The sequence below is a fragment of the Saccostrea echinata genome, unplaced genomic scaffold (assembly GCF_033153115.1).
Source record: "Saccostrea echinata isolate AGI-Se365-2 ecotype Australia unplaced genomic scaffold, CSIRO_AGI_Sech_v1 ptg000016l, whole genome shotgun sequence".
NCBI lineage: Eukaryota > Metazoa > Mollusca > Bivalvia > Ostreida > Ostreidae > Saccostrea > Saccostrea echinata.
The window spans coordinates 13361607-13377906 of NW_026889765.1; the positions used below are offsets into that span (position 1 = coordinate 13361607).

Below are 16300 nucleotides of genomic sequence, written 5' to 3' on the forward strand. Positions count from 1 at the left end.
TAATATTTTGCATGTTTATGACATCACAATGTGAAAATGACGTCAATATGTAGATGACTCAGATAAAAAAAATGGTTGACTTAATCGTACTTGAGCATGGAGCAGCTGTAAATTTTAATGTACTTGTGTATATCGTGGAAAATCCTTTGCAGTTTTACAAGGTTTATGAAGACAAAAGACTTGCCAAAAGTTCAGTTAGTAATTGGATGTTTTGATTTAGTGAAGGAAGGGAGATGGTTAAAGATGGTGTTCGTCCTGGGTGCCCAGTGAAAGTAAGTTTGTAAAGAGATGTGTCCTTAATTGAGCAATTTGTAATTAAATCAAAACTAGAAAAAATAATTGAATACCTCACCAATAAAATAATTTTTAATTCCCTAAAATTTCAGTTTCTTTAGATTATTAATGGATCAGATATAACAGAAAGAACCCATACTTGATCCACATTGGATACACAACGCACCCAATACAGAGAAGTTGTGTTGTGAAGACACCATGCTCATACTAAGAAAAAAATATCCTAATCCACTCATTCTATTGCTGAGATTTGGCAATTTGTGACAAATGGACTCATTATAAAAAATAACCTGCATGGTAAGAAATGGTAAGACCCAGGAAAATCTTGGCCAAACATTTAGCAAACAATGTGTATTCCTAATGGCAGAGCATTTTGATTGGGGCTTAGTTTGATTATTAATTTAACAAGAGTCCCAGGGGCCATATCACTCACCTGAGCACTTTGGCTAGGAAAAAGCAGAAATCAGATCAGTATTGAAAAGTTTAAATATAGAGGGGGTTGGGGGGGGGGGGGCATGATTTGAACAAACTTGGATCTACACTAAAATTAATATGACACATGATGCCTTTGCTCTTCTTAAAAAAATATTGATATATCTTTTATATTCCTTTGTATAACTATGATCCCCTGTTATGGCCCCTCTATTCTTCTGGGGGTCATGATTTGAACAAACTACCTGAGGAAGCTTTCATTTAAATATGATCAATCATGGCTTTGCTGTTCTTGAGAAGAAGATTTTTAAAGATTTTTCCTATGAAAAACTTTAATCATCCATTGCGGCCCCATCCTACCCCCAGGGGTCATGATTTGAACAAACTTGATATACACTAATTGAGGATGCTTCCATATAAATATGATCAACCATGGCTTTGCTGTTCTTGAGAAGAAGATTTTAAAAGTTTTTTTCATGTATATTCCTATGTAAAACTTTGATCTTCGATTTTGGCCCCGCCCTTCCCATGGGGGTCATGATTTGAACAAATTTGAATCTACACCACCAGAGGATGATTCCACATGAGTTTCATCTTTCCTAGCCCAGTGGTTCTTGAAAAGAATTTTTTTTAAAATATGCCATTAATTTTTCACTAATTTGTAATTATGTCCTCTTGGAAGAGGGCGTGGCCCTTCATTTGCAAAAATCTTGAATCCCACCCAAGGATACTCTGTGCCAAGTTTGGTTGAAATTGGCCCAGTAGTTCTGGAGAAGAAGATGAAATTGTGAAAAGTTAACGATAATGACAGACAACAGACAAATTTTGATCAGAAAAGCTCACTTGAGCCTTTAGCTCAGGTGAGCTAATAATTAATTTAAGAAAAATTTCTTCATTTCTGGACTCTAAGAAACATTTAGTTTTAACATGAATAAGATAATTATCACAGAGTCCTCAATAAACTAGTTTTTATGTCCCCGTATCGAAGATTCGGGGGTATATAGTTTTTGCCTTGTCTGTCTGTCTGTCTGTCTGTTTGTCCGCAAAAACTTTAACATTGCCCATAACTTTTGATTGGTTGGAGCTATGGCTTTCATATTTCACATGTGTATTCCTTGTGACAAGACCTTTCTTTGGGTACCATCATATTTGACCTTTTGACCTTGACCTTGGAGTTTGACCTACTTTTGAAATATTTAACATTGGCCATAACTTTTGAATGGTTAGTGCTAAGGCTTTCATACTTAGCATATGTAATCTTTGTGACAAGACCTTTCTTTGAATACCAACAACTTTGACCCTTTGACCTTGACCTTGGAGTTTGACCTACTTTTGAAAAAACTTTAACCTTGGCCATAACTTTTGAATCGCTGGTGCTAGGGCTTTAATACTTTACATATGTAATCCTTGTGGCAAGACCTTTCTTTGGATACCAACAACTTTGACCTTGACCTTGGAGTTTGACTTACTTTTGGAAAACTTTAAACTTGGACACAACTTTTGAAAAGTTGTTGCTCAGGCTTTCATATTTAACTTTTTTTTTTCCTTGTGACAAGACCTTCCTTTGGATACCAACAATTGTAATCCATTGACCTTGACCTTGGAGTTTGACCTACTTTTGAAACACTTTAACCTTGGTCATAACTTTTGAACGATTGGTGCTTCAGCTTTCATATTTCACCTGTATATTTCTTGTGAGAAGGCCTTTCCTTAGGCACCATTAATTTTGACCATTTGACCTTGACCTTGATGTTTTTTTTACTTTTGAAAAACTTTAACCTTTTCCGTATCTATTCAATGGTTGCTGCTAGGGCTTTCATATTTCACCTGTATATTTCTTGTGAGAAGCCCTTTCCTTAGGCACCATTAATTTTGACCATTTGACCTTGACCTTGATGTTTGAATTACTTTTGAAAAACTTTAACTTTCCCATATCTATTCAATGGTTGCTGCTAGGGCTTTCATATTTCACAGGTATATTCCTCAAGACAAGACCTTACTTTGGGTACCAACATATTTGATTTGCATTTGAGAAAGTTAAACCTTTGCTATAAGTTGCCATACGGGGGCATCAGTGTTTCACAAACACATCTTGTTTTCACCAAATTTCAGTCAGAGAAACTCATTATATTCAGGTAACCTTCAAAACTCAAGGAACTCTTTATCCAATAGAAAAACAAGAGATCCATGGGCCACATCGCTCACCTGAGCACACTGGCTAGGAAAAAGTAGAAATCAGATTAGTATTGAAAAAATTAGATATATTAATTGCCCCAAATATGCCATCCAGAGTTGAGGGTATGGTTTGAATCTACACTGACTAAGGATGTATCCACATTTCATTGACTAATCATGGCTTTGAAAGTATTTTTTTTCAAGATTTTTTCCTACATGTTTGATCTTCTATTGTGGCTCTGCTCTACCCCTGGGGGACATGATTTGAATAAAGGATGACTGCACTTAACGCCTGTTTTTGGGTCTTTTTCGGTTGCTTCTGTTGCTTTTATATCTAAACCTTATTTCACTTTTGTATGTTTATGAAAGAATCCTGTCAATTTGGAACCAAATTTAAATCTTAAAACCATATTAGACTGTAATATAATAAAATGATTCTATGTTTTTTGTCCTTACTGCTTTTCAAATATAGTGAATTTACACTTACCTGCCCTTGATTGAACATTAGATATGCATGAGAGGTGGAGCTAACATTGTAAGAATGGGTCTAAATTTAGACTTGATAAATAACAATGACATGTTTGAAAAAAGAATGTGATCACTCTTTTCAATCTCCCTCTCTATTCTGTATGGCACAAATACACTTCTGACAATGGTTTCTAAACGAAATTAATGATATAAGCACCTCAATGTAATTAAAGCACATTTTATATCAATGCCAGATGACTTAACGTGTTCAAACACAATGTCCTAGTAAGCACAAAACATGCTACCTTACAAGTCACATGATGGAATTTAGTATTCACAAAGTTACCTGAGGTGAGAAATCACGTGGTGATTTATAATATTCAACATGTCACAACGCTTGGTTACAACACATGGAGCGAATGTATGAAGAAGCAGTTTTTTTCTCTATTTAACCATGAGCGCATGTTTGTCTATTAATCTCCTTTTGACACATTATTATTTATGCAAATATACAACTACTGTTAAACGTAGAACAATAGACAAACATGTGCTGACCATGTATAAAGTCAGTAAAAAAGTGGGCGTCTTCATTATCGAACGGAGATTCAAGAAATTGTGATGACCCCTGCCTTTGAAAACAGATTCCAACTTCGTAAATACACACTTTTATTAAACGTAATTAAATAAAGTTGTAGATTGGATGTTGGTCATTCTTCCAATGAAAAGAAAAATGTTTGTTTTGAAAGTTTATTTTGTCGCAAATTTCGCATGTCCTTAAGTGCAGTCATCCTTTGAATTAACACTACCTGAAAATGTTTCTGAATTATTATGACTAATCATGGCTTTGCTAGTCTTGAGAAGATTTTTTAAAGTTATTAACATACCTATGACAGAAATGACAGAAAACTTTGATGCCCCATTGTGGCCCCACCCTGACCATGGGGTTCATGATTTGAACAAACTTCAGTCTACACTTCCTAAGAATGCTTCCATATCAATATTACCTACCCCGCCCCTAGGGGACATGATTCAATCAATTTCCAATCTAAACTTCATCACATTAGTTAGATCTTTTCAGAACCAGTGGACCTTGAGAAGATTTTTAAAGACTTTTCCTTTATATTTCAATGTAAAATTGTGGCCCCATACTACTCCCGGTGGCCTTGATTCGAACAATTTAGAATTAATGTACACTACATAAGAAAGTTTCCATGAAATTTTCTCCTTTTCTGGCAGAGTGGTTCTTTAGAAAAAGATTTTTCCTTTATATTTCAGTGTTAAACTTTGAATTCCTATTGTGGCTCCACCCTACCCCAGGGGGCCATGACTTGAAGAATCTAGAATTACACTACATCAGAATGCTTCCATGTAAGTTTCAGCTTTCCTGGCCCAATGTTTCTTGAAAACAAGATTTTTAAAGACTTTTTCCTTTATATTTCAAAACTTTGTTTTCCTATTGGCCCCACGCTACCCCTAGGGGCCATGATTTGATGATTTGAACAATTTAGAATCTACACTACCTGAGGATTGAATGATTGTATGTTGTTTTACACCCCATTCGAGAATTTTTCACTCATATAGAGACATCACCATATACTGGTGAAGGGCTTCAAATTTTGACCTTTACTTGGCACTCAAGGCCATTGAGCAGTTAGTGATCTTTATCGTGCCAATGCCTGCTGTGACACAGGGCCTCAGTTTTTAAGGTCTCATCTGAAGGACCCGCAACTTTCACTTCAAAGTGCCGAGTACATGGCAAAGAAACAGTTGCTATCCATTTTTTATTGACTTAGGTCAGTCGCGGCTGAGATTCAAACGGAGTGAGTGCTCTACTGACCGAGCTACCGTGAACGGTTACTACCTGAAGAAGTTTCCAGATAAGTTTCAACTTTTCTGGCCATGTGGTTCTTATGAAAAAGATTCTTAAAGATATTTCCTGTATTTCAATGTAAAACTTTGATTCCCTATTGTGGCCCCACCCTACCCCAAGGGGCCATGATTTGAGCAATTTAGAATCTACAATACATCAGAAAGCTTCCTTATAAGTTTCACCTTTTCTAGCCCAATGGTTGTAGAAAAGATTTTTAAAGATTTTTCCTTTATATTTTCAAAACTTCGTATTCCTATTGTGGCCCCACCCTACCCAAAGGGGTTTCATCAAAAGAAAGTTTGATTTGAACAATTTAGAATCTACACTAAAAAAAGAAAATTTGATTTGAACAATTTAGAATCTAAACTGCCTGAGGAAGCTTTTCTGGTCAAGTGGTTCTTGACAAGAGGATTTCTAAAGATTTTTCCTTTATTTCAATGTAAAACTTTGATTCCCTATTGTGGCCCCACCCTACCCCTGGGGCCATATGAATTGAGTAATTTAGAATCTACACTACATTAGAAAGCTTCCATAAGTTTCGCCTTTTCTGGCCCAGTGGTTCGTGAGTAGAAGATTTTTAAAAATTTTCCTATATATTCTAAATATAAAACTTGGATCCCTACCCACGGGGTCAAGATTTGAACAATTTATATTCTACACTTTCCCTGGATGCTTCCACGAAAGTTTAATCTTAATTTACACAACCATATTAAATCTCATTACATTATATATTTCTCTTCAAATTAAGCTTCACATAATGTAAATCTTTAGCCCATTCATTTAATTTCCTAATTTTTGATAAAGATATTAAGCAAATGGAATTGTTTTATTTACCTCCTATTATAAAAAAGGTACACTTCTCAATTTAAATCACCTTTGGTTTTAATCTTTGTAAACTTTTTGCTTGTTTGAAATCAATTATTCAATCAAAATAACCTTAAGTACATGTTATCAAATTATATGCATGTAGTAATTTCAAACCTTTTAATTATCTTAATGTGAATTTCATTATAATCTTAACTTACTTTCCTTGAGTAATTGAAAACGTGCAGTTTTATTATTCACAAAGTGAGAAAATAACTTGAGAACATTTAAAATTATGTACCGGTATATTAGGCTTATAATGCACATATCAAATTTTCATATTCAAATGCACAGCTCCAACTTATAATAAAACAATCCCCAAGATTGCTCTTGATACATGACATCATAGTGCTGAAACACAAGTACATGTAAATTAATTTTCGCTGCTCTTCCATAAAATGCTATATAATACATGTACAAGGCAATCATAAAATATAATTTACACATCAAGAAATAATTTCAAGGTTTACTATTTAAAACAGAAATGGTACAGATACCCAAAACAGAACTTGACCTAGATATTCCTATGATAAATCTGTTTACCAAATTTCATTTCAGTATGTTATGTGCAACCTCTGCAAAGGAAATGAACGGAAACTGCAAAAAATTGAATTTTTTCTAAGTCCAAGGGCCATAACTCTGTCAAAAATTGCTCGATCATACTCAAAACAGAACTTGACCTAGATATTCTTGTGATTAATTGGTATACCAAATATGTGCAACCTCTGTGAAGAAAATGAACCGAAACTGTTGGTGGACTGACAGACAGACCGATAGACAGCAACAAAGCAATATCCCCTCCCTTCTTTTCTTTTTATTCTACATTTTTTTTAACTCTGAGAAATAAATTTAAGATACAGTTGGTATCTTGAACATGGATATCTCGAATACCATGGATATGTCAAAGTGATTTTGAAGTCCCAACTGCTTATTCCTTAAATATTTTACCCTGGATACCTCGAATCCTCGGTTATCTCAAAGTATTTTCTCGGTCCCTTCGAGTTCGAGAAAACTTTGACTGTAATTGCTTACATGGCCAATGCCTGGAGGAAAAAATGAAATTTCAGGATATGGAGTAATCAATAAATCAATACAAGCATCTTAAGGTACCTAGTGATTTAATATATATAGGTACCTAGTGATTTAATATTTAGGTACCTAGTGATTTAATATATATAGGTACCTAGTGATTTAATATTTTAGTGATTTAATATATAGGTACATAGTGATTTAATATATTGGTACCTAGTGATTTAATATATAGGTACCTAGTGATTTAATATTTAGGTACCAAGTGATTTAATATATAGGTATCTAGTGATTTAATATATATTTGTACCTAGTGATTTAATATATAGGTACATAGTGATTTAATATATAGGTACCTAGTGATTTAACATTTAGGTACCTAGTGATTTAATATATAGGTACTTAGTGATTTAACATTTAGGTACCTAGTGATTTAATATATATAGGTACCTAGTGATTTAATATTTAGGTACCTAGTGATTTAATATATATAGGTACCTAGTGATTTAATATTTAGGTACCTAGTGATTTAATATATAGGTACCTAGTGATTTAATATGTAACGAAACTTATGTCCAAGAATTTTTACATCTTTATTGATTTGGATTGATACTATTAAATTCTTTTAATCAATACAAGATTCAAACCATACAAAAAATGTTCTTTTAATCGCCAACAAAATAGTCAAAGTTACAAAAAAGAAATAGACTAAATGTGTAAAAATGAGTTCTTCAGTGTAGCTGTCTTAAAAAAAAAACATGCAATGGAAAGTACTTTGCTTTCATTTGTATGCATTCTGTAGCATAAATGCAAAGTATATTGATTAGTAATCAGCTAATTCCTCCCTCAATGTATTTCTCAAACAAAAATACCAATTTTCATTTCTAAAGATTGAGTTAATAAATTTTATTTGATCAAATATTGTCTCTCACAATGACTATTATGTGTCTTCTATTTTAATGCTGTATGGCTTTTTGTTTAATTTTTTCTGTGATATTTATAGTAAGCCTGACAATTGGCATGCCTATAGTCAGGGCTTTGCTTTCAGCAAAGTCCTGCTTTAAAAGTGATGTCACTTTTTGAGATTGTTTTTATCTCTAACTCACCCTGAATAGGGACAGGATAGAGCTGAAGATTTGGAGAGTTGGTTTCATTTCTGAGGTAAACATTTACAACAAAATTAGAAGGTCCATTTTCATGGAGTTCTATGGCAATGGATGTTGAATACTGAGGCTGTACTGCAGGGAAGTCTGGGTATCTGAAGTACTTCAATGCAGATAACAACCCAACTATTGTGTCGTCATGCTGCAATAAAATTCAATGAATTTAGCCAAGCCTCATTCATCAAAATATGAAAAAATAAAAAAGGGTATGAAGATAAATTAAATACAAGAGACTTACTGTCATAGAAAGTTTGAATAATTTAACCCGCTAGAGGATTTTTGAATCATTTGACCCACTAAAGGCCATGCTGTCAGGAAAGATAGAATTTCAATGAAATGAATTGCTTCTGGATTATTTTTTTTTCCAGTTTCAATATGTCGTTTCTGTGAACAGATAATATACTGTAGCCGATTTATCAGTTTATTGTCCAGTTGTGGACTTTGACTAATTCTACGATCAAGTTTCTGAAAAACACCGAAATAGTGACAGCCACAGACACTGTTTAAGGTCTTCCGTTTAAATAGCACGATTAAAGACAAAAATATCTACCGAAACAAGATATAATAGCATATTTTGGTGACATGTGGTAGGTACATGTATATGATATTTTAGGCCCGATATCCAAGAGGGGTCCAGTGTTAACAAATGGAAGTGACTTACCTTCTCTATTTCATAATACCGCGGGTATGATTTTTTAATAAAACGTTAATTCCACGTTATTTTTATGGATTTTCCATATGGAATACATTGTAAATGTGTACTAGAAGATTAATTTATGGAAAAAGACGAATAAAAATATTCTTGGACCCCGGGGTGTATATTGGGGGGGGGGGGGGGAGGGGGGGTCCTGTCCACAAGCACCTGTACAGCATTCAAGCTTAAAAGACCATTCAAACAATACAAATCAGGATCAGTGCAAATCTTTTGAAATCAGAGGTAGAATCAAGTGCCATGGATCTGTCATGTTGTAAATTTTGAACTTACCGGTTGTCAGTATTTACTGCCGCCTGGTAAATTCAAAATTTATAGCATGAGAGATCCTTTTCATGCTAGCACTTACCCCGACACGAGACCTTATACGGTCTCATCCAAAGGACCGATCTCCACGTTTTACTACTTATCCAAACTGGACATAAAACATTCTCATTGAATTTTTTAATCATTATGTTGAACCTAACAAATTATTCCGACTCGCTGTATGATCTGAAAAAACATGGCTGAACTTATCCATTCAGAAACTCACAGACTGGGATTGCTTTTAACCAGTGTGTGTTATGGCCTTGATGCAAGGTCATTTGGTCGAGTCAAGGCCACTGACAGAGAAACTGTAATTTCGCTACCGTATTTGTACTAGTGAAACATTGCTGGTATCATGCAGAGTGTGACATGGCCTTGACTCAAGTTCAAGGTCACTAAGGATTAGATGTTTTGACTGTATGTATGGACTAAAAGAACATGACATGTCACTGTGAACTTTTCAAGTCGTAACACACACATTGGGTTTTATGACGAGAGTGTGTCATCGTTTGACGCAAGGCATTTGGAATGTTCAAGGTCACGTACATTCCTTTACAGTTTTTCCTAGCGAAATATTGTAAGTTGCTTCCCCTTACAAGATTGCTTACATGTATAACTTTAGAATGTGGCATGACCTTGACTCAAGGTCACTTCTTCCTTCCGCAGCTCCAACGGAAGACCTATTCGTTGCTTTGCAACGAGCTCGCTCTAGTTTCCACAATTTTTATTGAAATAGAAAAATTGGTGTTATAACACCAAAATATATACTTTAAAAAGATTTGTGGGAAGACATAGTCAATGTGTGTGTACAAAACTACCATTAAGTAAAGTCAAAATGAGTGTAAAATCTCCATTTCAGTTCAGTGTCAATATGTACATGACCCTAGGGCACTTAAATTAGCACCTGTTAATCACTTCTAACACAAGCTGTAGGTATGGCAAATAAAGGATTAGAAGCCATTGGACTAGAAGTATTAAGTGCCAATTCATAAACAACTTAATCAAAATTATTAATTTTATTTGTACATTATAAACAGGGAGATAAATATGATTAAAAAGTTATGAAGAAAATGCATTTTAAAGAGAAAACAGCAATTCACTAAATAAAGGAAATATATAAATTATCTTTTTTAAAATTTATTATAGACTACTTTGTCCAAAAAATCAGTTAACTTTGTTTCTTGAATAAAGTGTATGGGATTTGAAAGGGGGTGGGTGGGTGGGTGGGGGGGGAGGGGGTGGTTTATTTCTCATTTATTAAACACCAGTGTAATTGAATGTAATTGAAAAGTAATTGTGAATTACATGCTTTTCTCAAAAGTAATTAATTAAATTACAATTACATGTAATTGAAAATTAGGCCAATTACACATTACTTTAAATTACATCGAAATTTGTAATTAATTACTGTCAAATACCATTACACATTTCCATTACCCCATCCCTGGGAGTGAGCGCTCTACTGACTGAGCTATTGTGACGGCTAACCCACTAGAAGCTATACTGTCAGGATAAGAGTTTGAATAATTTGACCCACTTGAAGCTATACTCTCACTGATAAGAGTTTGAATAATTTAACCCACTAGATGCTATACTGTCATAATAAGAGTTTGAATAATTTGACCTACTCAATGCTATACTGTCACTGATAAGAGTTTGAATAATTTGACCCACTAAAGGCTATACTGTGAGGATAAGACTTTTACCACAAGAGGCTGTACTGTCAGGTGTTTGAATAATTTGACCCAATAGCTGCTATACAGTCAGAATAAGAGTATGAGTAATTTGACCCACTGGATGGTATACTGTCAGGATAAGAGTTTAAATGAATTAACACACTCCCTTGTTTGTCTCTAGGTGAGGTCAACGAAATGTATTCCTTTTTTAAAAAAAAAAAAATCTCTAATGAAAAGAAACATGACCTTTTTGCTATTTAGCAGATCTTTTTATAGTGTGAAAGATTTTTTCCCCAACAAAATCTTGCGTGAAAAGTTCCATTATTGTGAACTCGCACTTGCCCCAGGGGTCATGATTTCAAAATATCTGAATCTAAATTATATGAAGATTTGTATGCTTTGATAGGACAAATTTGGCCCTGCTAGTGTTGAGAAAATTATTAGATACTTTTGTACATTTCACCACATAAAAAAATTGACCCTCTTTTGTAGCCCACCCTCACCCCTGGGAGTCAAACAAAAGTGAAAAAAAATCTTATTATCTGACTCCCCATTGTAGCCTAAGCCTAGCCCAAGAGTTAACAATCTGGATTTCACATGACATGGAGATGCTAATATATCCATATTTCAAATTACAGTCAAACTTGTCATAGCGGTCACCTCTATCCAGCGGTCACCTGCCCTATGCGGTCATTTTATTTCCTCACAATGATATTTCCTATATAAAGTAACTCTATTAAGAGGTCACCTGTGTAACACAGTCAGCGGTCATCAAATTTCAAACGAATCACCATTTTTCCCTGTCTTTAGCGGCCATTTTGTCCAATCATGTGACCTGATCTGGCATCAGCTGATTCCTAATTTTTGTAATGTAAATATAATTGGTCAAGTGTTGCGGGATCATGAACAAAAAATTAATAGATAGACTTTATTTAAAACCATTCATATTAATGGATAAGCATATGAATTATTTAACAAACTGCTTGTTTGTTTTACAAAATTTGGACAACAATGCTAATGACCGAAAAAGTTAACAGGAAAAAAAAACAAACATTATCGATCATAATTATGAGGATCTAAACTTATGGATTTGGAATCAGCTTTAAAAAAAAGAACAACGTAACCGTATTTATCTATTGATACATGTAAAGTTATTTTGTTTCCCATTTACAGTGTGTAAGCTAATAACGATATCGCATGCCCAACTCCGGGAGCTGTAAAATGTTTTTACGCATGACAGGCATTTTTTCACACCTAGGAAACTTGTATGATTTGTAGAAACCATAACTACTGTTTATATACACAATATGGCTTGAGTATGTCGTGAATTTCACAAAGGAAAATGACTGTTAGGGATTAGTAACTTCATTGCTCAGGACACCTGTGCACCTGTTTGATCAACTGAAAGTCAAAGTGACAGTGCTTGTATATTATACAACAATTTGAATTTAAGAAAGAAAATACATGTACAGATGCTAATTTTATGAAATCAATCCAGTTTAGATAAAATAATATTTGATAAATTTTATTGATTTATATTATAGAAAAATTTAAGTTATTATGATGGAGGATAATGCATCACTCTGTTATACTGGTATTTTATTTTCTTGGATTCATTAAATTTAGTTTGAACTCATCTTCAAGTCATGCATCTACGGAATAAAGTTTTTAAAAAATAAGTGAGACCACTGATGTCCTACATATCTTTTATATTCTATAGTGTAATAATATAAACACAGAACTGAGATATTTGTATAGAAATTCTTTGAAAAAAAAAGATGAACCTCTATCCAAAGGTCACCTCTGTATAAAGGTCACTTTTAATGGATCCCATAGGTGACTGCTTAATACAGGTTTGACTGTATAGCCCTGCTGCTGTTGGAAAATGATTTTAAGAGAATTTTCCTATTACACTACTTACTGCCTCAAAAATTTTGACTCTCAGTTATGGCCCCACTCTAGCCACAAGATGCCATCATTTAAACAAACTTAAATGTATACTACATAAGATTGCATGCAAATCAATAAGACTAATTCCTGTGAAGAAGATTTCCTATATATTACAATGAAAACTTTGATCCATGATCATCACCGAGTCATTGAGGCAATTCCAGCGGAGATAGCTGGCATGGTTTATGGTCAGAACTAAAACAGTATGCTTATTGAGGCAAAATCCTAACCACAGGGGCTATGAACTGAACAAACCTTGAATCTAAACTATACAAAGCAAAGAAGTCGCTTCTCTCTAGCACAGTGGTTCTTTAGATTTTTATCAAAAATGATGCCACCAAATTTTAACTGTTTCATAATATTCTTCTTAAAAAAACCCATAGATTCTATTGAGAGAAATCTGTTTTCCTTTGCTAAATTTTGTGAGGATAATTTTATTCTGAGCCCATTTGATTTCTTTTGAGATCTAGATTAATATGTATATTGGGATGTTTCTGAGAATTCACAGGTAAACATTTATATTGTACAAATAATGAGAGTGAATTGAATTTTTAACCCTAAATGGTAATCAGTGTTTGACCTTATTATATTAAGCATCTCCTCAAATGATTAATAAAGCTTTTATACCATAACAAATTGTGTTAAATTCTGTGTTTCTTATATACTCAAATTATACTCACAGCAGAATAGAGAACTAAGTCCCTGTCCAATGACTTTCTTATTTTGGCTTTCATATTGGACACAATCTCAGAAAGAAGGACACCTGTTAAAGTTAAATTTACAACTATATATGACATGACATTGCTTTGTGAATACTAGGGGTGCAACGATACACTAACCTCACGATACGATACGTATCACGGTATTCAGTTCACGATACGATACGTATCACGATACATAAGAAGGTTAAAAAGCCTTTCAAGTTTGTCATCATATTTTTTTAAAACTTGACAGGGTTATACAAAATGTTCATATTTTTTAATAATAATTAAAATAAATTTTTTTTAACTTGAATTGGATTGTTAAATAGATCTTTGAGTTGTGTCATTTTAAACCAATGATGAACATTTACAGGGAACAACGGGGACCTTTCCTAATAATCTTCCTTTTAAATTGGAGTGAAAAAGGAAGATATTCATTCTTTTATTTACGTAGAAAACCAGTTGTCATATTTCTCGTGTTAATACATTTTAGTCAACAAGACAGCGAATTTTCATCAAAATACACACGTGATGGAATATCGTGTATTACCAAAGAATACGTTTAGATCTAAAGGATTTATCATTTGTCTTAACATCTATAACTTATAATCACATTAAGCCCCTCTCTGTGTTAAATCTGAGGTCTGTAAGATGCTGGAGATGAGTTTAATTGCCGTAAATGCGTTATCGGCGACCTCATGTTTTGCGCGGAAGCCATTTTGAAAAAGAAAAGAAGGAAATAAAACGGACAAAACGGATAATTCTGAACCAATTGAACCGAACCGAGATATCAGTTAAGCGTATCGTGAATTGAACCGTGGAAAAATATACCGCGATATACCATCAAACGGTTTATCGTTGCAGCCTTAGTGAATACAGTCGAACTTTGGTATCTCGAACACTGATATCTCAAATACCATGAATATGTCGAAGTGCTTTGGAAGTCCCAGTTGCTTATTCTAAAGTATTTTACCCTCGATATCTCAAAATCTTGAAGTTTTTCAGAGTCCCATCGAATTCGAGTTATCAAGGTTTGACTGTATTTTTGCTTAAATCATCATTAGGGAAACATAGGTAGTAAGTATATACCAGATCGCAGTCGGGCCATTTGAGGGGTAGGATACAGCAGGCTGTTTGGCAAATCCCTTAATGCCATGATGTCAAGGAACGTCCTGTTAACAGCCAACCAACCAGATGTAGTATTAATCATGTTATGTTGGTTCTAAAGAAAACAACTAAAGAGCATTAAACTGTACTAATATTAAATAATTTTAACTTATTTTCACTTCTTAGAGGTTTTTACTTTTTGAGGTGTGATCAGCTAGAGTACAAAAGACTGTCCAGACACAAATACAACATGAGAAATAGTGAGGTCTCACACTTAATTGAAAAGTTCTCACAAATATCTATTAAAATATTTACATCCACTGAATATTATCTCCTTTATTAGGTCTTTCCACCTTTCTGTGGAAAGACCTATTGATTTTCTTCTGTTTATTATTATTATTATTATTATTATTATTATTCTTCTTCCGCTGATTTTTTGTTTCAACATTTATCGAAAAGATTTTTTGTTCATCGTAAAGGTCATTATAAGTTATGAACAAATTTGACCCAACGCATATAACCTATGACCTCTTTCGCAGTTATTGCCCCTTTTGCTAGAAACCTTGTTATCGCTACTCCTCTGAAACCGTAAACTATAGAGGTACGAAACCTTCACCAATGTCTTCGACTAATTGAGGAGACTCTTCAATCTATTCATTACGAAAGGATTCGTTGAGCCCTTTTATGAGTTATTGCCCCTGAAAGTTTTTGAAGTTTACAAATAATGAAAAATTTTCAAAACGATAAGTCGTAGAGACATGAAACTAACTGCATTAGATTCCTTAACCCTAGACCTTGAAGTTTATGTCAAGGTCAAAGGTCAAGGTCATTCCAAATAAGAGAAATAAAGCTCTTTTTATAGCTCTTTTGTCTTTCAACATATACAGTATATCTTTGCATCTTTAATATGTACTTTTAAAACTATTTCAAAGATTTCAATCTTGTCCCCTTAGCTTAACCCTTTTAAAAGTTATTGCCCCTTGTGCGAAAAACCTTGTTATCGCTACTCCTCTGAAACCGTAAACCGCAGAGACACGAAACCTTCACTAATGTATTCAGTGTCTTTAGACACAACTTCAATCTATTCAGTGCGAAAGTATCCGATGACCCCTTATATGAGTTATCGCCCTTTAATGTCTTTGCGCTTACTAGTAAGCCTTATAACTTTAAAGCTAAAAGTCGTAGAAGCATGGGGTTAATTGTAATGTGACCCTTGGCCTTTGACCTTGAATATTTGTTCAAGGTCAAAGGTCAAGGTCATTTCAAAATTTTAAAATTTTCATTTTTTCCATCTCTCAAGCCATTTCTGGTTTCTTTTGTATAAAAATAAAGAGTAGAGAGTTAAATATGAAGAATATATGAAATTTAAAGGTGGAAAGACCTCTAATTGTTCGAGAACAATTAGTCTACTAGTTTCTTAAAGGGTTTTTATCACGTATCTAAATTTCTTAAAAATGAAACACTATTATATTCTTGAAACATGTAATTATCGTTTAATTCTGAAATAATGTTGAAAAGAGCCTTAATTAGACGATAAAACGCCTGAAATATAG

The 16300-nt window shown here is 33.8% G+C and overlaps 1 protein-coding gene across 2 annotated transcripts in view; it reads right to left on the minus strand.

Annotated features, from left to right (window-relative positions):
- LOC133188454 (prostatic acid phosphatase-like) overlaps window positions 1–16300 on the minus strand; it is a 109396-nt gene that overhangs the window by 16481 nt on the left and 76615 nt on the right. For both annotated transcript variants that reach the window (XM_061323891.1, XM_061323892.1), the window contains exons 7-9: window positions 14730–14862; window positions 13620–13702; window positions 8239–8437 (exon numbers count right to left, since the gene is read on the minus strand). In XM_061323891.1, the coding sequence (XP_061179875.1) occupies window positions 8239–8437; window positions 13620–13702; window positions 14730–14862 (415 nt within the window). The remainder of the gene's footprint in view (window positions 1–8238; window positions 8438–13619; window positions 13703–14729; window positions 14863–16300) is intronic.